The sequence below is a fragment of the Chroicocephalus ridibundus genome, chromosome 7 (assembly GCF_963924245.1).
Source record: "Chroicocephalus ridibundus chromosome 7, bChrRid1.1, whole genome shotgun sequence".
NCBI lineage: Eukaryota > Metazoa > Chordata > Aves > Charadriiformes > Laridae > Chroicocephalus > Chroicocephalus ridibundus.
In genome coordinates this window covers 58,699,010-58,723,448 of record NC_086290.1, presented here as the reverse complement: position 1 = coordinate 58,723,448, position 24,439 = coordinate 58,699,010, and the positions used below count along the sequence as shown (strand labels likewise).

The window sequence follows — 24,439 nt, the reverse complement described above, 5'->3', positions numbered from 1 at the left end:
AGCTAGTTCTTGCTGCTGGTGTCTGCACCAGGGATACACACTGCGGCTGCATCCTGCTGCCTGATCTGCATTGCTGTATCTTTCGGGAAAAACATCCGGCACCTTTCACGCAGGATGCAGAGAGGGACCGAACAATTATGAAACTTGGATATCTATCCAGGGCATCTTTCTGTACCTCTGAAAGGTAAAAACCAGACAATCTCATGCTTCCGGGCAGAAAATCAGGGATTAAATAAAAAACATGATAAAAACACAAAATTTGAGGTGCAGACTATGCTACACCTGGTGTTTCTCAGGAAAAATCTAGGAGAGTTTGGGTTTTCCCTCAGGAACAACTGGGAGTGGCCGCTGCTGGAGCCGGGGCTGCAGCATCCCTGCGCCTGCTGCAGAGCATCCGCGGTGCCCCCGCTCCGCGCCCGGGCAGGGGCACCGCGTCCTTGCTCAGCAAAGCTCCAGGTGCTCCGCGCTCCCCCTCGCTGCCCAGAAGAGCATCATGCTGCGCCCTAATTACATTACAGTGATTTATACGCCCTGGCACCCAAAAGGCGTCACAGCTTGGGGAAAGGACTTTTTTTTCCCCTTTTCATAATAAAACCCCGCATTCTTCCCAATTGCTGGTGAAGCCATTGCTTCTAGTAAGTACACCAACGCTTCTAATAGGTACAGCATTTCTTCCGCAGCAACCTGGGGCAAAGCTCTGCATTTTCAAGTTCTCTGCGCTATGAGCGAGGAAGAGGACAGGGACAGAGCAGAGGTGCAGCGCTGCGCTCTGAGCGCCAAGGACTGAAGCACCTGAAGCACTCCTGACCTCGCAAAGCTGCCTTCTGGCCGACACCTGCCAAGGCTGCAGGGATCAGTGATGGAGCTGGGAATAAAAGTAAGGTCATCACATTTCTGACCTGTTTCTGTAGGGCTCTGCCATGGCAAGATACTCGGACATACCGTCTTCCAGAGCATCTCAAAGCATAGCTCGGGTCGCACAGACCGTCATCAAGCAGGTAAGAGGAACACAGCACAGAGCGCAGCCCTGTTTGGAAATAAAACGTGCCTGCTTTAACCCTCCACTGCAGTCCTACAGAACAGGGATGGAACGACAACACAGCCAAGTGAAATCCCAGCAGGAATTGTAGTTGAGCGGTTTAAAAAAGAACTGAAGTAGTTGTTATTACTAGTGCCTAAGAGCTCTTACAGAAACCATTCTTAACCATTTTCTCTTTCTTATCACTTCGGAAGGGTGGGATTAAATTTGTATTATAAAAATTGCACCAAAAATGATTGGATTATATTACAGTGATGTACTGTGTCGTGTTCTCTGATAGTCCTAAATTTACTAAAAGCCTCTTTAAGCTGGCAGACTTCTGATGCAGTATGAAAATAGTTACAAAAGAATTGTCATTTAAAAAAAAAAGAACTGCCGTATGAAGAAATTTTTCTCATGAGTGTTTTTGTGAGAGGGGCAGCCTTATTGACTGGAATTCCTGTGCTAAAAAAGCAACCTAGAAAATATGCCAGGAATTGTGACAGTGATAAAAGTAGTGTTAAAAAAAAGTCACGAGGCACTGAAAGCCTGGAAATTCAGTTTTTGAAAGGAAGTGTGGTGGAAACCGGAGGAAGCTTTACAGGAAAGAGAGGTTGCTATCCTCATTCTCTGTCCTGCCTGGAAGAAGAAACTATCTCTAAGCAAACGCCCAGAGACCAGTACACAAAGGAACAAACACACAAAAAAATCCCAGCAATAAAACCCTGAACTATTTTTCACAGAAGCACGGAAATTAAAGCGGGGGAAGCCTTATTTCCATAGGCAGAGCTGCCGAGAGCCGCGTTACACTGCTTCGCTTCCATATTAGTTCGTTAGAGAGGTCCGTGACATCTGCCCCGTGTGCCCTGACCCTACTGGTGATGAATGGGTTTAATCTCTGGCGGGTGACACGAGCCTTTGTGATTCCCGCAGGTTAATTGATTTCTTTTGGCAAAGCCCATTTCCAAGTCCTGTCGTCTGAGCAGCGTGACTGGCTGCAGAGGGAAAACACGGCATCTCGGAACAGAAATTCTGCCGTAGGCAGCAGTAGGCAGGGTGGGAGGGAGGGCCGGCCGGGCAGGAATCCATCCTGGCCAAAGGCGCGCGATGCCAAGCGCAGGCGGTCTCTAGGATAGGTGGGAGCTGGACGCCCGATCTGGAGCCAGCGTGGAGTTTCAAGCTGGTAACAGCAAAACCCTCTGTTGTCTTTTCTCTCACAGGCAAACGTGCAGCTCATAACAAATCCTCCCCCACAAACTCCTCCGAGGAGCCCACTGAACCCGTCAGTGACGGCAGACGGGACCCGATCCCCAGCACAGACGCCGCCGCACGCAGCAGGGAGAGGAGCATCACCCCGCCGCTGCCAGCCTTGTTCCAGAGCCCGACTTGCTGTTCAGCAGAGTGTCAAACCCGAATTAAGCTGCGCTCTCCAGGAATCCGACTGTAGGACGCCAGGGTATTTTTAACACGGGAGTGGGCATATCCCAGGAACAGTGCAGTAGAAATCATGTGAGAGACACTCTTTTGTCAACCGTTACTTATGACAACTGTTCTCTCTCTGTACCTGAGCCAGTTCAGTAGCTAAATAACGCAAAATTCATAAACAAAAGGGAATAATGCAGACCAGGAAAGGGAAGGATGCTGAAAGAGAGAGAGCAACCAAACCAGGCCTGAACCCTAAATATGTTTCTTCAGAAAGTGGACTGGGAGCCGGTCTGCTCTGGACGTGAACAGAGCACAGCCAGGGCTGCTCAGGCCAGGCAGCACCAGACAGAAATGAACACTTTAACGCAGGAAAGGCGGCGCTGTGGGATGTGGTCACCCTCCTGCAGTAACGCTGCTGCAAAGCTGGTCTTTTGGTGCACTGTAAAACAACCCCGTAAAACACAGAATCACAGAGTGGTGGGGGTTGGCAGGCACCTCTGGAGACCATCCCGTCCCACCCCCTGCCAGAGCGGGGTCACCCACAGCAGGCGGCACAGGAACACGTCCAGGCGGGGTTGGAATGTCTCCAGAGACGGAGACTCCACACCTCCCTGGGCAGCCTGTGCCAGGGCTCTGCCGCCCTCACAGTAGATGAGTTCTTCATGTTGAGATGGAATTTCCCGTGTTCCAGTTTGTGCCCGTTGCCCCTTGTCCCATCACTGGGCACCACTGAGAAGAGTCTGGCCCCATCCTCCTGACACCCAACCTTATTGATGAGATCCCCTCTCAGTCTGCTCTTCTCCAGCTGAACAGCCCCAGGGCTCTCAGCCTTTCCTCAGCACAGAGATGCTCCAGTCCCTTGATCATCTTTGTAGCCTCCGCTGGACTCTCTCCAGTAGTTCCCTGTCCTTCTGGAACCGGGGGGCCCAGAACGGGAAACCGCACCGGCACCCAAGCAGAGTCAACCAGTGAGTGACCAGCCTGCGACCCGCAGTGCCCCCTGAGAAGGCCCTCTTCTGTGGGAACCCCACTGGAGCTGCGACACCACTGGGGACAAGAGTGCATTGCCCGGTATAAAGGTCCAGGTGGGGTTAGACATGCTGAGAAAGATGAATACCTGAATACTGAAATCCTCCTTCACCACCTGAGATGCCGTCACGCCACGCTGCAACACGCGCAGTGCAAGGGGATACATCTCCACCGTAAGGATAAGTGGAACGAGCGCTCGCCCTCTGAACGTAGTGAAGACAAGCGCTGAAGTTCTAGAGACAGGTGGGTTCCCTGAGCAAAGGCTGATGCTGTGGCTACACAAAGGGGGATTTCACCCGCTGCGTTGTATTACCACCCGATCACTAAACAGAACTTTTGGCTCCTTGCAGCAAAAAAAGCCACCCTGAGCACCTAGAAACTTATGTTCATCTTGCCCTGTCCCCAGGCGATCCCTGCTTAGCCTTGCACGTACAGCTTCTGTGCACCATTACAGAAATAGGGCTGGGAGGCAGCCGGAGAGCAGTTCCCATCTTCCTGCCTCAAGACCAAGCCAGGGAGACCTTCAGAAACACAGGTCAGCTTTCATGTCTTCGCCAAATAATCTGCTGTAGAACTTACATCCTCCTTCTCTCAGGAAGTTCTTCCTAAGACCTAATCTCCGATTTCACTTAAATTTAATTTAAAAATTAATTTAAAGCCCTTATATGCAGATAATAAAGCAGGCACACATCAGTCATGTCACATCTCCAAAGCCACACTAAAGTACAGCCGTGCAGGACTTAACCTCCTTACAGGACACGTGACGAGGTCTTGTTTATTCCACCATGTTTAAACACTTCATTATAGGGAGAATGTCAGAAAACCTTTCCTTCCTCTGGTATTTGTGCGTGTTAGTAAAAGGAAGATGGAACTGCTCTTACAGGGCTCCAGCACCATCTGTGGCACTGCTCCAAACCTCTTGTATACATCTGAGATGACAGTATGAGCCAGAAAGTATCACCAGAACCGTTCACACACTTACTGCAACCTCCTAACACCTTATTTTCCTTCTAGTCGTACTATGTCTAGTGACAGTGATAGGCCAGGGCCCTTCTCTTTAAGGTACAGCAAGGAACACTCTGCTCTTTGCAGAATTACACGGGCTGTTGACGTGTCTGCATTGTACTTTTTCACTCCACGTATCTACGTGTCATTAAACCAATACAAACCCTTGTGCAGCGACATTTACGGAGGGGGAGCCCACCCATGCAACATTCCCCCTGACGTGGATGTCTGACACAGCGCTGACGCCACAACAGTGTCGTTCTCGAACCAATGCAAATGGCTCTCACAGCCAAGGCACAGAAACGACACCTCCTCCTCCTCCCCACGGGAGGAAGGCAAAGGCAACTTATACTCAACACCAGACTGGTCACCTGCCCCCATATTCAGCATGACATTATACATAGATACTCTTATTTTTCGACAATTATGAGAAAGAGACTAACCCCAGAAGTTTGTATGTCATGTGGAAGCGTCTTCCGAATTACTGTAGTTGCCAACCGTGAGGTGGTCCGAATCGGTTTCTTTACTGAAAAACAGTAGCTTTTTTTTTAACAAGCTGCAATAAGGGACTGGGAAAGACTATCTTTAATACAGCGACCCCTGAGCACGTATGTCCCCACGTACACAGCTTGCTTCTCTTGCCTGACGTTGCTGTGCGTTGGAGCAGCGAGCGGGCGCAGGGGGCTGGGTGGGACTCTGCGGGCTCAAAGTTGACCACCATGCTCTGCAGAGTATCTCTCTCTTGCTCTTCACCTGGCAGTCCGCGTGTTCCAGCACACAGCAACCCCTCACCACAGAGGGCCCGGGCTGTGGCATGCTCACCCCAGGGTAAAAGGTGACCTCAGATGCTGTGCTCCCCTCCAGGCCGAATGGCCAACAACGGAGATCCACCAGAGCAGAAGCGTGTAGAGGATGCCCAGCCAGCACGACCCAAGCCCCTGTGCTTCGTGCAGCCTCATGCACTCTGCCGAGCTGAGGTTCGTAACACACAACCCCACATCCTTGACCTGGAAGGACCAAGGGCAGGGACAGAGTACGAGCATAACGTTCAAGAGAGAAAACAGGCTGCGGTACCTCCCCATGTGCAATTGCCAGGTTACTCACTGTTGTTCAGCTTTGGCTCGGTCACTGAGGAAGAAGAGGGCTGTGGCGAGGAAAAACATCCCTCCTAGGACAACGACAAACGGGCAGAGCATGAGCGCGTACCCCAGGCTGAGGAACTCCCAGACTGGGGACTCCTTTGTGCTTTGTCGTATTAGGTCTGAGATCTAGGAGAGAAGAGCAAAAAAAATTAGTCACTTAGGTGAAAAAAGATGATGGTGAAAGGAACACGATTCCCTACAAAATCGCCCACCAAACACGTGCATGAAGTTTAAAACGGAACAGTGTGTTTGGTAAGGGCTGAACATCCCTTGGATGCTTCAGCCTTCCACACGCCACTGTGGAAAAACCTGGGCAACTTGTGCTGCGAGCAGCTTGGCGGGGGCTCTCCCCTGCCTCCCAGGCTCTTCTGGCCTGATCTGTTATTCTTCCCACAGCCCTCTCCATCTTTTCCCTGGCTGCTTCAGTGGCTGCATCCCCGAGCGTCTAACCTTGCTGTACTGACCGAGCCTCCCGCAGCGCCGGCAGGGCCAACCCGGCATCGCTCGGCGGCTGAGGGAGCGATCCATCTTCTGCAATTTCTGTCAAGCCCTGCTTACTCCTGCACCTTACCTACCTTTCTGCAAAAGGAGGGATTAAATTCCATTTCTGTGTATTGAGTGGGAAGGGGGCAATGTTTTTCACAGAACAAAAAACCTGAGATCCCACCTGATTTTCAGAAACAGAACTCAAAGGTGGTTTTTCATCCCCATGTCTGAGGTATGGGCTTCATTCCCTCCTCGAACCCCCTGAGCTCATGCAATTGTGGGCAAGATGCGCTCTGACCCCCAGGCTCTGCCCCCCGAGGTCTGCTGCATCGGGGCTGCACCCACACCGAAGAACCACCGAGCTCATGGGCTACGGCAACCTGCGTCTTCCCACAGCCAGAAAGCATAACTATATGACAGTAAACACAGGTTTGCGCTTACACGAAGGAGCAGTGACGCACAATGGCAGTATTTAGTTCATTGTGAAAAGCTGTTGCCAAAGCTCAGCAATATTTAACGACTGTCTGTAGCTAAAACAATCACGTTTTACTATCTACTATCCAGTAAACAACGTTACTCTCCATAAGCCCAAGAGAGCGGTAGCAGCAGTAGGGGTGAGTCTCAAGGCATTGGGTATTTAAACGTCCAGCTCTGGTTTTATCTGTGACATTTTGTTGAGTCAAAAATACTAGTTTTATACCAAAAGACTGCAGGGAATTTGCAACGTAAAATCCTACTGCTGTGCACAGACGCAAAGCGGCTCCAGAAATAGTCAACGCTTGGGCAGCAACTTCTAAACTGCTCCATCACTGCTAATGAAACAGGTGGCGTCAGACACAAACGACAAGCAAAATCCGACCTTCAAGGCCTGAATCCTGACAATCAAGTCAGGAAATATCACATGCAGGAGGGATCACCAATTCACAGCCCTGCAGTGACCTGGAAGACAAACGTGTGCCCAGAGGTGCCTCAGCGGAGGCCAAGCACAGCAGAAGGTCACAGGAGGATGACACTGGTGGGGACTCTTTGTGAGGGAGTGGAGTGATAGGACGAGGGGGAAGGGTTTTACACTGACAGAGGGGAAATTGAGGTGAGATCTGAGGAAGAAATTCTTTGCTGTGAGGGTGGTGAGCCCCTGGCCCAGGGTGCCCAGAGAAGCTGTGGCTGCCCCATCCCTGGAGGGGTTCAAGGCCAGGTTGGACGGGGCTTGGAGCAACCTGGGCTGGTGGGAGGTGTCCCTGCCCAGGGCAGGGGGTGGCACTGGGTGGCCTTTAAGGTCCCTTCCCACCCAAACCATTCTAGGATTCTATGACTCGGGTGAGCAGGTTGCAGAGGATGCTTTAGTGGGGAGACTCTGGAGCGCTGGTGGCCTCAGTGCCTTCATACCCATCTTACAGCTCAGGCTGGCTCCTGCCAGAGCGACGGCAAGGAGCCGCCAGCCTGCTGCTGGAGCTGCAAGCACTGCACACAGAAGAGCAGAGGGCCGCCTTTCAGGAATGGAGCGTTCTTCAGTAGAGAGGAGTGAATAAATACGGGAAGTGTGTATCTACAGAAAGAATTTCAAGGTTTTTAGCCAGGCGTCTCTGTTTCACTCCCTGCCCTTGAGAGGAAGAGGTGGAACTTTCAGTGCTTGGGGTATCGCTAAGGAAGTGTTCTGTCCTCTCAACGAGAACTTCCTTCACAGTGTGCAACACACACAAGGGAAAACAAGTGTTGTGAACAACTCTCATGTGAGAAATTATGGTTAAAAAAAGTCCTTAGACTGGAGGCAAGTAACAGTGGCTATTAGTCTGAGAGACTTATTAAAAAATAATAATGAGACTTGAATATGAAAAGAATGCACCCATCGGAAATTATCAGAACATGCACAGCACCCAGAAGACAGGGAAATCGACCGGTAATTTATTCCCTCTTGTATCCAGACACCTTAATTCGCAACATTTACCTTACTCGTCATTAAGAACCAAAATTTGGCATTGAATCAGCTCCTCTGCATGCAATAGCCAGAATTGAGGCTATTCTAAAATAGAAATTTAGAAATTCTAAACCGCGTTTCATTTTTGGGAACGGATACAATTATCCTCCAAAAGGACCAGACAATAAATCACTCCGCAAATTGGTATGATAAATCAGCAGTAGAAGATGAAAAGCCAGGGATGCACTCCCGATTGCATTCTCTTATGGATGACAGGACGTTTTTAAGCTAAAACCAGCTTGGAAAATGTAAAGTCTCCAACAAATAAAACTCCCAATGCAGCTTGCCCCACACCTTCCTTTCTAAGGCATCATGTTGACCTTTTATACCACCAAAGCATGTTAATATTGAATCTGCTACCTTTTTTATTTTTGACCCAACATGTGTAAGAATTTTTTTAGAAAAAGCAAGGTATAATTCTTCCCACCAAGCCAGCTGGGCTTTCTCATCTAGGTTTCTTACAATCCCCTCATGTCTGCATAAGAGATGTCTGCATCTCTTAACTCTAAAACTTTATCAGGGCCCACGTACGTGTTTTTGCTGTTAATGTACAGTCAACTATTCTCTGTTGTTTTCTTCCACCCAGTTACAAGCCACCTGCTCAGACTGGACTTTGGCATCTCCTCTCAAGAGGACACAGGACATAATTACAGCCTTGGGCTCCAAGAACGACATACTGTCTGCCAAATGGTCTGCTCTCTATTGCCAGTTTTTGGCTTTCCTGACTCCTTGCAATGACAGCATCCCGGGTTGTCTAACTGGGATTTGGCAAGACCCAATCTAGCATCGTATTTGGTGTCTTCTCTCTCTCCTGAGTAACAAAAAGGGGGGGTGTCAAGCTCAGCCAGTGCCAGCTCCTCAGCGTGGAGTCACGCGTGGGATTCCTTTCTTTGTTCTGCCAATTGGTCGGTAGCAAAAACCTTCAAAACAGTTACCCAAAGCTTGGGGAAGCCCTGCTGCTTTGCAGCCTAATCAAAAGTCTTTGATGACACCCTAACTACGGAAGTTCACGTCTTCTTTTCCCTCAGTGTGTTAACACAGATCTCAGACCAAGGGGAATGACTTTGCTAAATAAACTTCAGCTGACGGCGTTTTCACAACAGAATACAAGTGGCGTGTGTTCAGCCGGTGGCAGCCAGCTGGATGGACTCCAGCTAGAGAAAATGCCCACTTTCCGGAGAACAAACAGTACAGCATGATCCAAAAACCCAAGATCTCTGTGTCTCAGTCTGAGCACAGAAGACAATGAAGGAAAAAAGGCAAACTTCATTACCTCTCTTGGGAAGCACGTGCTGTGTTTTTGGGAACACTGGAGAGGCTATCGATGCAGTAAAAGCTCAGGCACGCTGAAGGCCTGGGAAGAGGCTTGTTTCTGGGATACTGTCCCTCCTGAACAGCACGAGCGGTTAAATTAAACTGATTTACTAATTAGAAAAAGTATTGGTAACAGCATCTTTGAAATCATCATTTCATCTACCCGGTCTCATTGCTGAGTCACGCATCTCACTTCCTCTGCAATTGCTTGATTTTTCTAAATTCCTGACGTTGCCTCTTGGGCACAAATCTTGCTACATAAAAGGACATTTCCACTGCAGTGTCTGGCACAAGTACCTGATTTTCATTATCAGCAGTGTGATACAGGACAGGTTCTCCCTGGCTCCTCTCTTCAGCACGGTTCCCTAAGGCTCCCTGTAACCCCGCAGCATCACCATAACTGTCTGGCTTCACCCACTCCGAATTCAGAGATGCACGTGAGAGATTTCTTTGATTTTTAAAAAAAATCTAATATGAATACAAATGAAGACTAGAAACCAAACCCAAGGGATTTTATAAAGTAAAAGTAAACAAATTGCTGGACCTGTGGGGGAGCACAAACATTTATACTGTGCTAATGGCTAAACACATTATAAATAAAGGAAGAAAAGCCAACTATTTTATGATATTCATTCTGAAACCCGCAGAAAGATAAAAGCAATTATATTCTAAAAGTGATTTCAATTTTAACATTGACATGTTTGGGTGTTCCAGGAAAAAAAGCCAAACGCTGTTAATCTTAATTGTGTTCTTTTGAGATCGCAAACAAGTTCAGCACTTGGCTGGTGACAATATCCACACCCTGCATTTGTGCCTGGGGCCCGAGCTCGCCCCAGCAGTACCGGCAGCGAGGACGGCTGCCCTGCTCCCCCTGGGGCGGGCTCATCGCTCTGTGCCCTCGCGCCCCCTCCCAGGCTGCAGTAAACAAGTGACGCCTCCTCGAAGAGGCTGCAGTAAACGAACAGACTCCACCAAGGGTTCCGCTTGCAACGCAGCAAATGGACTTTGCGCATCTCCTGGTGCTAGGTTTGCCTCCAGACAGTGTTTGCCCTGGTTAACAGGAGAGGGCTGAAAGTCTATTTTCTTCATGTCAGTAACTGCCTTTCTCTCCAGGTCTGGCCTACACGTTGACACCAGATCTTCTCCTGTCCCAGCAGGAGATGCCTTGTACCATGGGCAATGTGGAACTGAGGAACACGGCTATGTGACAGGGCACGGGGACTGAAACGCGTAGGGATGGGGAGGTGCTCACTTAGGTGTAGAGATAAGGTGTCTGGCACGGGACCACCGCTTGGAAGCATCCCTTTAGCAGCATCCCTGTCCCCGGGGAAGAGGCCAGGACACTCGTCTCTCCTTGCAGCACGTCCCTGGCGCTGCGTCCCAGGAGGAGGAAGCCATTCCCCCGACGCTGCAGGCATTAGACATCTCCTTCTGAAAGGTGCTCCGCACCATGAAATCTGTGTGTCCGTCCGGGGAGTTTACAGGGTCCTTGGCAGCTCGTTACTTAATGAGATTTTTAGTGCACGGAAAAGGAGTGACAGAGCAGATGGGACAGAGCTTGAAATACTTGGCTGAAACAATGACCAGCTCTGGATTTCTGGGCTTTCTTTAATGAGATACTTCTACACACTTTAAACGTCCGTTTATCAAGAATACTGAGAACTTGCACTTGTAACCAAAGTCACGGGAAATGACAGGTGAACGGCAGCTCTGGAAGAAAACCAGAACAGGCTGAGAACCCTTGGCAAAGAGCCTTTTGTATATGGGAAGTCTTTCCGTTTTTTTTAGGGCAGATTTAAATCTCGTCCATTGCTGAGTCATCAGAAGTGGGAAGCTTGCTAGCCCATCGCAGTGTGGAGGTAAATCCTCTGCGGATTGGTCTCCAGGTGCTTAATTCTCCCCCTTTTTTTTTCTGCAGCTGACAGCCGTGTCAAAGATTTGGCCTTTCTGTGCTTTTAATTACTCAGCTCAGCCAGGACCGGAGAAATCCTCAACTGAAAGCTGCTGCTTGAAGAAGCAGATAACAAGGATGAGGGGCTGGGGGCTCTCTTCCTTGCAGTATTTCCCTGCCACACGCGTGTCAGATGTCAGACTGCGAGGGTAAAGTCCCATTTTACCCCCCACAATCTGGGCCACGTGCACGCATGAAGGCGGGGGAGGATCTCTATGGGGGGTGTGATACCCTTAGGGCTGCACAACACCCGTCAAGCAGCTGGCACTCGGTAAAGAAACAAAGAGCAACAAAAAACATGAATGTGTATCACATTTCATCTACTGACTCCATCAGGTGATGGAAGATGCTGCCTATACACACTCACATATACCATAAATAACAGAAACCAACATGCTGCAGAAGACAAGGCGACGGAGACCTCTGTCCCATCCTTCATCCCTCAACAGCGGTGGAACAGCTCCTGATAGTCCGTAAAACGGAGTGATGCTAGGAGAACATTTTGCACGTTTTTGTTAGAGGATATGCTGCCCTTTTTGAACTAAAGTTCATCTCACCCCTTGCTTTGGCAGAAGGGCCAGCGGGACGTCGTCACCGGCAAGCACGTAACGGGCTGCATTTGAGGAATGGCTGCACGGGTCAGACAGGGACAAAAAGCCTGGACGGCAGCACCACATCACAACCATCCACCTTATTCCACTGCCCGCCTTTGTAAGTCAGACAGCAGCGGATTTGAGCCCCAAGAGACCATGGCCTGTTATAATCTAGGAAATGGAACTGGAAAAAATGTTACTCCAGAGTAAGCACGTCCACGTATCTGCTCTGAAGTAGCCATAGCATTTTAAACCATAACATATGAATTTTAAACCATAATGCATGAATTCCACTTCCTCAGGCAGGCAAGTCTTTACATACAGAACTACTTTCCATACAGATATATTTACTTGGATGGGTAAACACCTTTGAAACCAAACCAGCAAAAAGGCTGTCTCAAACTGGGACAAGGCGGCTGTGAAATCTGCACCTCCAATTATAACTTTCCTTAAAAAAGTATCTTAATTACTGCATTTACTACAATTTTTCTTGAGTTGCCCCTAATCAAATGCTGATCTGCCTTCCCTGATACTCTGCACCAGTGATAATTAACACTGTTCTGCTAACTACTTGCTAAAGGAAGGTCATTAGCATTCTTGCTATTTAAGTAGCTCATTAGATCTAGTTTATCGGCCTGCTCACATGAGAAACCTGGGGAAGGGAGAAAAAGTGAAGGGTGATGAGTCACAGGCTTATTCTTAAAATTTTTTCAGGTAGTATTAGGAGCTGCACAAAACCCCCTCAAAACGGAACAGCTCCGATTTGCTAACAATTAATTACAAGGTCATGGAATCGTAGAATTGTTTTGGTTGGAAGAGACCTTTAAGCTCATCGAGTCCAACTGTTAACCCCGCACTGCCAAACCCCCGCTAAGCCGTGTCCCTCAGCGCTACGCCCACGTGTCGTTTAACTGCCCTTTTCCTAGAGGGGGCTGTTGGGGGAGTAGTTGCCTGTTCAGACACGTGTGTCTCCGCTGCCGGGCAAAGCACCACGTCTGGGTGCTGCAAACCCACACGGCGTCCGTCGGCGGGGCCTGCCGAGAGGAGGCCACCAGAGACCCAGCCGTGCAGGTAACGCTGCCATTTGCAGAACCAGGGACAGACAGATGGGGAGAACTTTCTCATGGCCCGCAGCACGCAGAGGAGCCATGGGGTCCCCCCTGTCACAGAGCCGGTTGCCAGACCGTGGCATGCTGTCCTGACACTGCTTGGCCGGAGTGGCTGCAGGTTGTGTCCCTCGGGCAAGTTGAAGATGCAGCAGCCCAGGAGGTCAGGACAGCCGGGTGCCACCACCAGCAGAGTACAGGGAGTAGCTCTTGGCCCATCGGGAGGTGCTGGTGAAGGAGAGCTGATCTGTGGCACTTTAAAACACCGTCCTTCACACGTTGATGTTGCCAGGTGACCAGCAGATACAGACAGGTTTCAATCCCTAGACATGATGGATGGTGGCACAGGGGAGGTGAGACAGAACTGAATAAAGCAGGGAGCTAAGAGGAGAGCCAGCAGCGGCAGAGCAGCCAGGACAGTGTGTGCCCACAACAGCCATTTCCCTGGCACCGTTAGAGAAAGCGAAGCCTGCGGTCGGTGCCCGAGTCTCATGGCAGCCGGGGGGAGAAGCAAGGCAAGGATGGGAGGGGGAAGCACTGCGGCGCTCAGAGAGGAGGCAAATGACAGACCTGGGGGAAGGAAAGAAAAAGTACCAAAGCACAGCCTCAAACGAAAAGAAATGACCGCCTGCACTCAGTTTTCCTGAAGCAAAAGAAGAGTGAGTGGGGACGACCGCGGTTTGTGGGAAGGAATAACACAAACCCTGCGCAGGGAAGACAGGCCCATGCGGGCCTGCGCGCAGACGAACACGTAAGCACGGGCTCACTGGCACTTCTTACAATTACTTGATTTTAAAGGGCAACAAAGTTATAACCAGAAAGTTTATAACCAATGTTATAACCAAAGAGCTGGCACAGCCTGAGAAGAGTTAACTGCATTTCACGTTCTGCTGCTGGCTACCCCCACCAGCTCTTCCGAGTTTGAATCGCTGCCTAGGTATTCGGGCACAGGCAGGGCAGCCAGAAGACCTTTGTTTGATACTCAACATGAGCGGTGGGATTTGGGGTATCTCTCTTCACTGCTTCAGCAACTGTGTCTGCACGGTGGGACCTTTCAAAGATGGGAAACTGCTGGAGACATTTGGGCGTAATGCACTGAACAGGTGAAATTTCTCACTGACTACCTGAAGAATAAAGCACGGCGTTATACTTCAAGTTGTTAAACAGGAATTATTTAAACTCTGCAGGTTATCACAAAGGTTCTGAAAAAGTTACAGTTATCTAGAAATAAAAGCTGTCTCGTCTAATGAAATACTGTAGCAATGCTTATTCTTATTTGCAAATGAATAGGCCGCACTGATTTACAGTAATTGATCTCAGTGCTTGGCAGGTAGTAAAACCTTACCCAAATTACAGCTGCCACCCTAAAACTACATTTGCATAACTTCTTTGTAAGTCAATCTTAAGCCTTTTTACCATAATAATAAAAGTTGTCAATATTTAAAGAGACATGAAAAATAACCATACACACATGCTTCCTTCCACTTAGCTTTCAAACACCGCCGTATATTTGGTGCTTTGGGGGATCGCAAGGAACTGCACTGCAAGATTTGGAACTGGGGGAAGATTACAGAAAAAGCTGAGTCTGACCTTCAGCTCTCACGGCACCCACAGAGCAAGGGAGCGATCGCACGCAGGAGGCTGCAGCTGTGAAGTACCTTCTGCGCTCCACATGAGGATTATAAGATCAATACAACATTTATTGGTATCCATCAGAGACAACTGCCCGCAACAGCTTAGTCCTACAAGGACACGGGTGTCTGGTTCTTTATTAAGAGCACTGCTAGAGGGAATCTCACTACGAACTCCCCCAAACTATGTGCAATTCCAGCCATATTTGATCAAAACACCGTCCATTGTAATTCTGTAAGCAGTCAGAAGAAAGGGTGGATCTTCAGGATCTCAGATGAACCCTGCGTGACCAGGAGGCCGAGTCTCACCAACTCCAAGCACTCCTGTTACTGCAGGTCCATTGACTTATCCCACCTTCTGCCTCTCCCTTTCAAGACCCACCCCCTGCTCTTGGGCTGCTTCATGGTAACTCTGGAGTAACAGCACTGGGAGTTGTTGTCCTCAGGCTGGGGATTCCCAGAAGGACTGTGGGATTCGGTACCCAAATTTCCCTTAAAGCCAACAGGAGCAGGTTGCTTAGCTCCAGAGGTCTGCCTTGAAAATCCTAGTCACAATCCAAAGCACTTCTGTAACCTGCCCAAGGGAGATTTCAACCCTGCACGAAGGTCTCCATCCTACAACACGGCCGGACAATTCCAATGACAAACACCTGCGGTTTTCAACAGTCAAGTCGATGGCTTGTCTCAGCTCTGGTGGAGAAATCGGCTGTTTGTCCTTTCGCTCTAAATACTATTTGTTTTCCTGTGTTCTGTGAAAGCTGCAGCTGACCTTCCAGTCACTGTAGCGCAGGGAGCGTGAGTCAGCCAGGCCGGTCCGGAGGCTACAGAAACGGACGCCGGCGCCTTCCATGACACCAGCACTTCGCTCCGGCCACAGAGCCTTGTGTCTGAGCAGTCTCCTCCCGAACGAGAACTGCCCCACAAGTATGGCATTAGAAAAGAGTAATTCAAAATCATAATTAATATTTTCCCAGTCTAAAGAAAGCCTAAGGCAGCTATTAAATTGGGGTTAAGCGTATTTCAGGCCGGCATCCTTAAGTAACTCACAACTTCCTTGATCTCCGAATACTAGAAGGGCAAGGCACATTATTTTCTAGAACCAAAGTCCCCTATTTTTTTTTTTTTTTTTTAAATCTGTGACACTAAAGAGCCCTAGGCAACTTTCAAGATTAATTGCAATCATTCTGGGTCCTCACCATTCCTCCCGGACATCCCTCTTATGTAAGGAAAAGGGCGAACGTGCAGCAGAGTCACCTGAGACAGCCTGGCCGCATCTCGGACCCTGCCGATGCCACCTCAGCACCAGCCTCCAGAGCAGGCTGTCCTGCTTCCTTCGTTTTCCTCCTTGACATTCCCCATGGCGCCTGCCCTGCACAAACCAGTCTCTTCCACTCATTCCTTTGTTCTTGCCACTTTCAAATAATTTCTAAAATAAGATCCTTTCTCCCTGGGTACCCAGAACACTGAAGTAAATATAGGGTAAGCCAAATTGTGCACATTTATTCTCATGAGATATTTCTTATTTCTTTGGTCCACTCAGCCTTATCTGTATGTCTCTTCACGTATACTTCAGAGGGCTACAGAGCAATTGTATCATTTTTGGGAGCTGGCATTCAAGAGTAAATATTTATGTATATAAAAAATATACATGCAAAATTATATATGTATAAATAAATATGTATAGCTACACACACCAGTGTCTATGGGATAAATAGATGAGAAATGATGGGTTTTAAAAAAATAAAGCCCAGAGCACCCAGCAGCTGTGTCACACAGCAGTACTAAGATGGAAGAGCACATCGAAGTTCTCTCTCTCAGGCGATGGGACTCGTGAAGATCCCGGTCACATCACTGGAAAACTGTAGCACCTTCAGCACACCACCAGCGGTGCCACTTAGGGCTTTACGTGGAAGCTACTACAGTTTATAAACGATGATCTGTGTTCTCTGAAACTCAGTGCACCAAACTCCACGGAGGGGTGCATGGGAAAGCAGTTTCCCCAGTATACCTACATTTCTTTTCCTCATTGCAGTTCCCAGGCCTCATATTTTCAACTGAGAACGTTCTCTGGTTGCCAGCTTTCGGAGCAGGGTCTTTTTTTGCTCTGCACCAGGGTAAGGGTGCCATAATAAGGGAGATCTCCAGTCAGACCCAGGCCAACAGCTGCAGCAGTGACGGAAAGAAATACTACTAATAGAAAACCAAAACATGCACACTAGAAAGGAATACTAATAAAAACCTCAGAACATGCGTGCCATCCTGCCATGGATTTTGCACCATCATTTATTATCATACAAAACAGGTTCAAAATACGAGCAGGTCAGAACAGCTGCGCGTTGCTACCCATAAATAGATACTCGGCTTACGAGACCAGATTAACAGCCACACACACAGAGGAGACTGTGCCAATCTGATTTCTAATGGACCTACGTGCACACCACAGGAGCTACCGCTCTCCCTTCACAGAGCTGCCCATAAGCTTTACAAATGCCCTGGGCTAAAAAGATTTAGAAGCTGACTTCTCGTGCTCAAGTGGTCCTTCCAGCTTTGGACTGAAGCCCACAGATAACACAGGCATATAAAAAAGTTGCGCTGCACTGCATCGCTTCCCATTCTGCTGATAAACGCGGGCCTTCCTTCCCCAGCATGGTTTAACTTGGCATTTTAGATAAGCACTTAGTAAACAAAAACAAACACAGGCGCAAACCCCTGCCAAAACCTGCTGTGAGCACTTACAAATCCAATCAGATAAGGGCTGCCAGCATCTCCCAGGAGGTGCGAAGTGAAACTCTGCAAGGCCACTGCGGTTGCACGGCGTGTCGGAATGACCACGTACTGCAAAGAAGGGAAAGGAAAAAAAAATACATAAGGAAACTGAACTAAAGAACGCGTCCAGCCGTCTTGTACTGCTCAGTGTATGCCCGGGTCAGGACAACGTGAAGAAGGTCCCCCAGATGTCGGTGCCAGACACAGCTCACGAGTGGCTCGAGTGACTGGGGAGCTCCGGTGCCCGTCCCGGCTTTCCCAGCTCCCGACGGCAGGTGCTGGGGGCAGGCTGAGTCCGGTCTGCACTCCCCTCAGTGGCACCGCATGCGCGAGTTTGACTAAAAGCTCCACGCAGGAGACACTGCTCTTGCTCCTCAGCCTGTTTTTGCTTGGCCGAGGGGGCGAGCGAAGTCGGGGGCTGCCTGCAGCACACAGCTCAGCGCCGCCAGCCCCCCCAGCAAGGGCTCTGCTGTCACCCGGGACACCGCAGGTTTTCCATAATAAACACATCATTATGTTTCCTAAACCATAAGCGTTTCACATTAGTATGAAAGGTCATGCATCCTCCCCTCCCACTCCATCTCTAGCCGCTTCACTTTTTTCTCAAAAATTTGCAATTCCACTTGTGAAAAGTAACAAAGACACATTAGGAAAATTTTCCATAGCCAAAATATTGTAGTTTGGTCTCCGCTCCTCTCACAGGACATGACACCCGCAGCCAGGTCACGCAGAATCAGTCTCATTACACGGGATCGGTAGAAAACACAAATTATTTCCCTTATTAAGGGACCAGAGCTCACAGAAAACAGAGCCCTAACCACGGAAGGGATGAAAGATTAAAAAAGAAAAAACCCAACAAATCCCCATCCTGTGGGATGACCTCAATCTTATAACGCATTTAGAAGCAGAAAAAAGTAATTGTTTCCTGCATAAAACTAGTGAAAGAAGCTGACCAGGAGCATCTGCATCAAGTCCACATATCCCAGGTTAGAAACTGACCCTGTCTCAGTTGAAATGCTGCAAAGTACTGAAGAATTCAATAGGTCTCTAAATCCAACTGAGCTTTGTTTCCACTTCTAAGCACTGAATCCTGCCCTGCCTTTTTCTGTTTCTCTGCCGAGCTATCTGCCCTGCCAGAAATGACTCTTGTTTCGCTATTTGTAGACCACGATCCCTTTTCCTCCTCCCCCTTCTCTCTCATGGGCTGCCTTTAGCCTGTCTTTAGCCTTCCCAGACTTCCACTCATTCTTGCAAGCCTCTCCTGAAGTCATTTATTAATTGTGACATTTCTGGACTGGCATATCCCCAGCCAGGGACACCCAGAGACGAATTCACCTTAGCTGCCCGGGGTAGGGAGAACTCGCCGCTCCACAGCCGCGTACCTCAGGGCACAGGAGCTGGAGCACCGTTTCAGGGCTTCAACACAGGGAAGGGGAGCTGCCCTGTCTGCAGGGGAGAGAGCCATTAAAAAAAGGGAAGGGAAAGAAAAGAAAAGAAAAGAAACAGCACTGAGAAAATCCACACCAGAAGAGTGCTGATGCCTATTTAGAATGACCATCGCATTCCAAGCAGATACAATTAAGAACGATGGGTAAAATCAGATTAAATGCTTTTCCTTAGGGTTTTAACATGTGCTTGGAGAATGACCTGCTGGTTCTTTCATTACTGGTTTGCCAAAGCTGCAAATGCAGGCTGCTAATGCACCTTGACGGCACACGTTAACTGGGTTCCCGGCCGAACTGCTGTGCAACAGAAGAGCAAAAGATGCTCAGCTCCGCAGCAGCCAGCTGGCAGGCACCGTCCTCCTGCGCCACCTGGGAGCTCAAAACAAGACTGGAGGGCTCGCAGAAATCCCAGGAGGAAAATAAGGTCTAGACTTTATTAGAGAGACAGAAATGTACTGAAGGTCACACTGTGAAGCAGTAGGAGAGCCACGCAATTCATTACCGCTCCCCAAAGACCCAGGGTAATGGGGGCAACCTGGATAGATTAGATGGAAGAAAAGGAAAAAAAAAAGAGTTATTGTTCTTCTTCCCACCTGGCCCAGTTCACCAGGTGCACTGGAGAAGCACTCCGCAAGAGCTGTTTCAGAAACCGGCATCGGAGAAGATAAGGTGAGATTCTACCTAATTCAAGAGTCCAGAGCTGTGCAGGTCTGTGAAACAGGGAATTTTAAACTTATGTTAAAATATTTTTCTTTCTATAACGTTTATGTTAATAAATCTGCAGAGGAAAGCCTGCCTGGCTCTACATTCTGTCCATTTTCTTAACAAAATGACAAAGGGAATGGCAAATTTATTCAAAACTTACCATTTTCAGGGAGTGGCAGTGAATTGGTGCCAGCTGGAGAAAGACGTTTGAACGATACCTCCATTGTGTGCGTGTGTATATACACTTACACACGCGAATACACACGCACATGTATTATACATGATTTTGCATGTATATCTGTGTTATGCATCCATGTAGTTTTGCAAGTAGCAATACAATTTCCAGCAAGTTTTCAGTTTGCCTAGCTAAAGAAGTTGGACACTATAAAGTGCCAAAACTCAGTAAATTTAGCCTGAAATTCAAGTGACAACCACCCCCTTCCCCAAACCAAAACCACAACGTGTGGCAAGCAAACGAACATGAGATTTTTCCTCCTGCTCTAAAAAAATATTGGAAAGAAAAAAAGGCTGAAACCAGCATCTCCAAAAGACAAAAAACCAAATACTCCACCCTATCCCTGCTTAAAAAAAATTTTATTCTGATGAGAGGAAGTAGCTGGTAGCACACATTATCTACTGTTCGAGGAAGGCAGCAGTAAATTACAGCTCTAAATCAGACCCAAATTCAAACCATACACAGCCTGGTCTAAACGTCCCACAGAAGCTGGAGGTGGAAGAGCCACAGCAGCCGCGGCAGAAGCCCGTGGGATGGTCCTGGCTCATCTCTGACTCCAGGTTGAGAGGCCGGCAGCACCGAGGATGGGCAGGGAGCCTGACCAAACCGCTTTGGCAAACCTCTCCCCTTTAAAGAGAGGTTCAGCAAGGCCAGGGTTTACTGCTGACATCCCCTTCCTGGGGCGAAAGCAGCAGGATGAGTTGGTCTGAAACAAGGAAAGCCAAGGAGAGATCACCCCGCTCCCAGTAAAAGGCCACGTGCCAAAGAGGAAAGTCCTTATATTTATGTCTAATCCCGGGTAGAAAACGCTACTCTACAGCACTTTGCTGCTCTTTCTGGCTCAGCCAGTAATCTTCAGGACAAGGCATGCCGGCCTCTTTCAGCACCAAAGGCGAAGAAAACGCTTGCTAACTCCATTCCAGCCGCCGACCGAGCTTGGACATGGTCTCCCTGTTGTAACTACTGTTCAGAAAAGGCAAAGGCTGTGATGCAGGGAAACCAGCCCGAGAGCGCCCCTTCACTCAGGCTAGGCAGACACTGTCTAAAAAAACCACTTTCAAATGAAGTAAAAGGAGGCTGACCTGGTCTCCAAATCACAGCAGCGCACATCCACCCAAATCACAGCACAAGCCGGAGCAGCACACATCCACCCGCATCCCCTGGCCCACCGGAGAACGGCAGAGCCGGCCCTTGGCACATCCCTCCGGGGCAGGGCTGTGCTGGGGAGGCTGCAGCGAGCCCTGTGCCGGCGTTCAAAGGCACTCCTCACCCTGCCCTAAAACCCAAACCCCAGCACGCAGCAGCGTGGGGGCACGGTGGGAGACGCAACGACGTGGACTTCTGGGAGTGGTACTTATCTTCGGCTGTAAAAATACGGCAGTATTGTATACTACATAAAGAATTGTTTTTTATGTGTAGGGAAGGTAATCAGAACAAAAGCAATGCTCCTCCGTGCCTACAGCACACTGAGCTCCAGTCCACGCCTGTTTCAAGCCTAAAGGAAGACTCTGACTCCACAGCAAAACATCAAGGCTACTCTCCTCCACGGCAGCTCATGATCATTGAGGAAGAACTAATGTTTTAAAAGAAAAAATAAACATGCAGAGCATTTTCTGCATGGGCATCGGGACTTTGCATAAACTGGAGGATGGCTTTTCTCAGCAAAGACCTAAAGAAGTTGTGATCACAACAGCTGAGGCCTTTAAATCGCCTACTGGCTCTTACGCAGAGATGCCACCAAGCCTCTGTCAATCACCTTTATTTTTGAGATGTGCTATGGAGGAAAAACCCCACTATTAGGACCAGATTCCACAAAGTCCCAAGCACTCAGCACGTCTCAATGTTACACACTTGCCTGCTGCAATGAAGCTCATTCATTATTGCTGTTACAAGGCAGTTTTAATGCTACTTTGGGCTTCTGGTAATTTTGAGGCCAATTTGCAAAGATGGTTGATAAAATCTGTTTCATAATTAGCATGCTCCGTAAGAACCATCCCCCCTTCCCAAAGCACCATCTGAGCATGTGCCTGGGAGGAGACTGGGAGAGTTGCACTCAGGAGAGTAAGGCCTGTTTTGTACAAATTTGCATTTGGAACAAATATCAGCCTTTTAAAAATGTGCCGTACATTCTGCAGCGCTGACAGTTTCTCAAAGCCAGCCCCCAGCACCTTTTGCTGCAGACCATTCGAGGAGCTGCACGCCCAGCGCTGCGCTGGCAACAGCAGGTGCGACGGAAGCACGAAGCTAAGAAGAGCCAACAATTAAATTTGAAGATAATAAGCAAACATCCTTGTTTTGCCAAGGAAATTAAACTTGTAAAACCTCTGAAGATGCTCACCAACTCGCCAGATAGGGTTCTTAAGCAGTCATGAGATCCGTAATTCTTGGGAGAGCTGTGCTAAGTCACCTGGGATGCAGTTTCCAAAAAGCCTCACTTCTGGCATAATGAAATCAGTGGGAACAGTGTTCAGACAGTATCGAGAGCTTTTTATCCACGAAAACAGGGTAATATTTATGTATATGATGAAAGTGTTGTTAAGCTTACGATAATAATGCTTTTAAATTCTTTGCCAGCCTCAGGCAAGAACAGACACACTTCTGATTACAACAAATAAATAGTAATCAGTAGAAATTAATTTGCCACACATTTAAAGTGCGTCTCGCTAAAGCATATCCACACCTTTCTCTGGCTAGGACGTCTTATAAAGCTGCCTGTCAAACACAGTTATAGCCCTGGCTCTCACCTGGCGTCTGACTAAACGTCCCCTCAAACCCCTTGGGTGATAGGAATGCACCTTGGCCCGTCTGTTCACAGGCTGGCATTGGTCTGAGTGGATGCCTGGATGTTTACGTTTATCTGTACAGCAATCTTATAGGTCTACTCGTGCTGATAATGCATCAAGCTGGGCTTTAGATATGGCACTCGGTTCATTCCTCTAACCGCACAAGAGAACAGCTAGCTTAAGAGCTGGCATCAATTACCAAAACCCAATTTTTAACATGGTTTTAGTTTCTTTTCTGTGTTTTGGAAATTGGAACGGAGAAATGATTTCCAGTTATTTCCAGTCATTTCTCACAGAGTTCTTTTGCACTAAAGCAACATAAATAACTGTGAATGCATCCCCGTAAAACGGAACTGACTACGGGATGCTGGTGACATAAGACAGACGGCAAACCCTACAAAAGCTATTAAAAAGGTACAAGATGCTGAAGTCACATTGAAATCAATACAAAAATTCTCAGTAATTAAAACGGGACAACAACGGCATCCTTAGCGCGCTTGATACAACAAAGTGGTCGGTTGAAAAATGTCTTTTGGGGTTAGCTTGAGACAACCCAGGCCAAGTTCCAGCTCTCTCTGGCACAGGTTTTCCGGAGGACCTTGAGCACGTCCGACAGGTACCCTCCCTCCAGCTGCTCTTTTGAGAGTCGTTGCTGCAGGACCGCACGCGTGCTCCATGGCTAAGCCCCTACCTGTTCCAGCCAGTGCTAGTAAGGACAGAAAAGATCTGCTGTTTGAGCCCACCAGCTGATTCTGACCAGAGAGAGGTGGGAGCGCTCCCGGGACCATCACAGCCAACGGCAGGATGCAGCAGGAAGCTCTGGCAGGAGGCAGTAATGAGCAGCTACAAATATTGCAGTGTAATTTCTTCCTCAACACAGCCATCTGTAGACTGCACATCTCTCTGAGTGTTGAGATACCACTTACCGAACGGCCACGGCAGCCGTGAACTCAGCACAAGCTGCAAAGCCCGCGTGAGAACAGAGTCACCACCCGTCCAGCCCATGCAGAGCTCTGTCCCACTCAAGCTAAACTGGTGGGAGGAACGAACCTCGGTCATTAAAAGCTAACTAACACTACTGAAGTACACTGATAACCTTTGTTTCTCCATGCTTTATTCACACCCGAGAGAAGCGGAATTAACCACCCCACCCCACCTTCCCAGGCGTTCTCGGCACAAATGAGTTAAAGATTCAAAGTTCATCAGGCAACGCAGTTATGGCAACTACAGAGCCACCTTCAAATGTAAACACAACCTTGAACTTACATCATAAGCAGAACTTAAGCAGAAGCTTGAAATTCTTCGCTGAATCAATATATCAACACTATTATCTTTACATCTAGGAATACTGAGCCAGATTGTTTTCTCGTTGATGTTTGCACAAGCAACAAATACAAGTCAAGGGAGTTTTCTATTGATGCCAGACTGATTATATTTTTAGTTCTGTCAACAACCTGCCACAAGACCTCGGGCAAGTCCTGTAATGCTTCTGTGCCCTAGTTTCTTTCTTTTTCATACAATAAGCAACAAGTAAACTCCCTCGCAATGGGATTTCAACATATACTATGTTTGATAGGCTCCATACCTCTCTGATGAAAGCATCTACAAAACATGCGAGGCTCTAACAAACGTCCAGACTATTTCATATGAAAATCTAGCTGGTGAGGTCAGCTTGCTGACTTGAAAGACTTAAAAAGCTCTATGGTGGAGAAAGAATGGAAAATGAAGGACATGAGGTGAAAAGTCCCTGACCGTTTCCTCTTGGACAAGGTGGACATCGTCCAAAAATTCTTTATACTTTCTTTTCCTCTCTCCTCTCCCAGAGGTGCT

The 24,439-nt window shown here is 48.4% G+C and overlaps 1 protein-coding gene across 3 annotated transcripts in view; it reads right to left on the bottom strand.

Annotated features, from left to right (window-relative positions):
• Positions 1-24,439, bottom strand: part of LOC134518266 (sphingosine-1-phosphate transporter SPNS2-like) — a 139,561-nt gene that overhangs the window by 14,570 nt on the left and 100,552 nt on the right. Inside the window, exons 10-12 of one of the 3 annotated variants that reach the window (XM_063340799.1) lie at positions 17,412-17,510; positions 5,582-5,745; positions 4,921-5,003 (exon numbers count right to left, since the gene is read on the bottom strand). In XM_063340799.1, coding sequence (XP_063196869.1) covers positions 4,937-5,003; positions 5,582-5,745; positions 17,412-17,510 — 330 coding nt within the window. In that variant the 3' untranslated portion in view covers positions 4,921-4,936. The remainder of the gene's footprint in view (positions 1-4,920; positions 5,004-5,581; positions 5,746-17,411; positions 17,511-24,439) is intronic. The other 2 variants (XM_063340800.1, XM_063340801.1) reach the window with 2 other exon arrangements.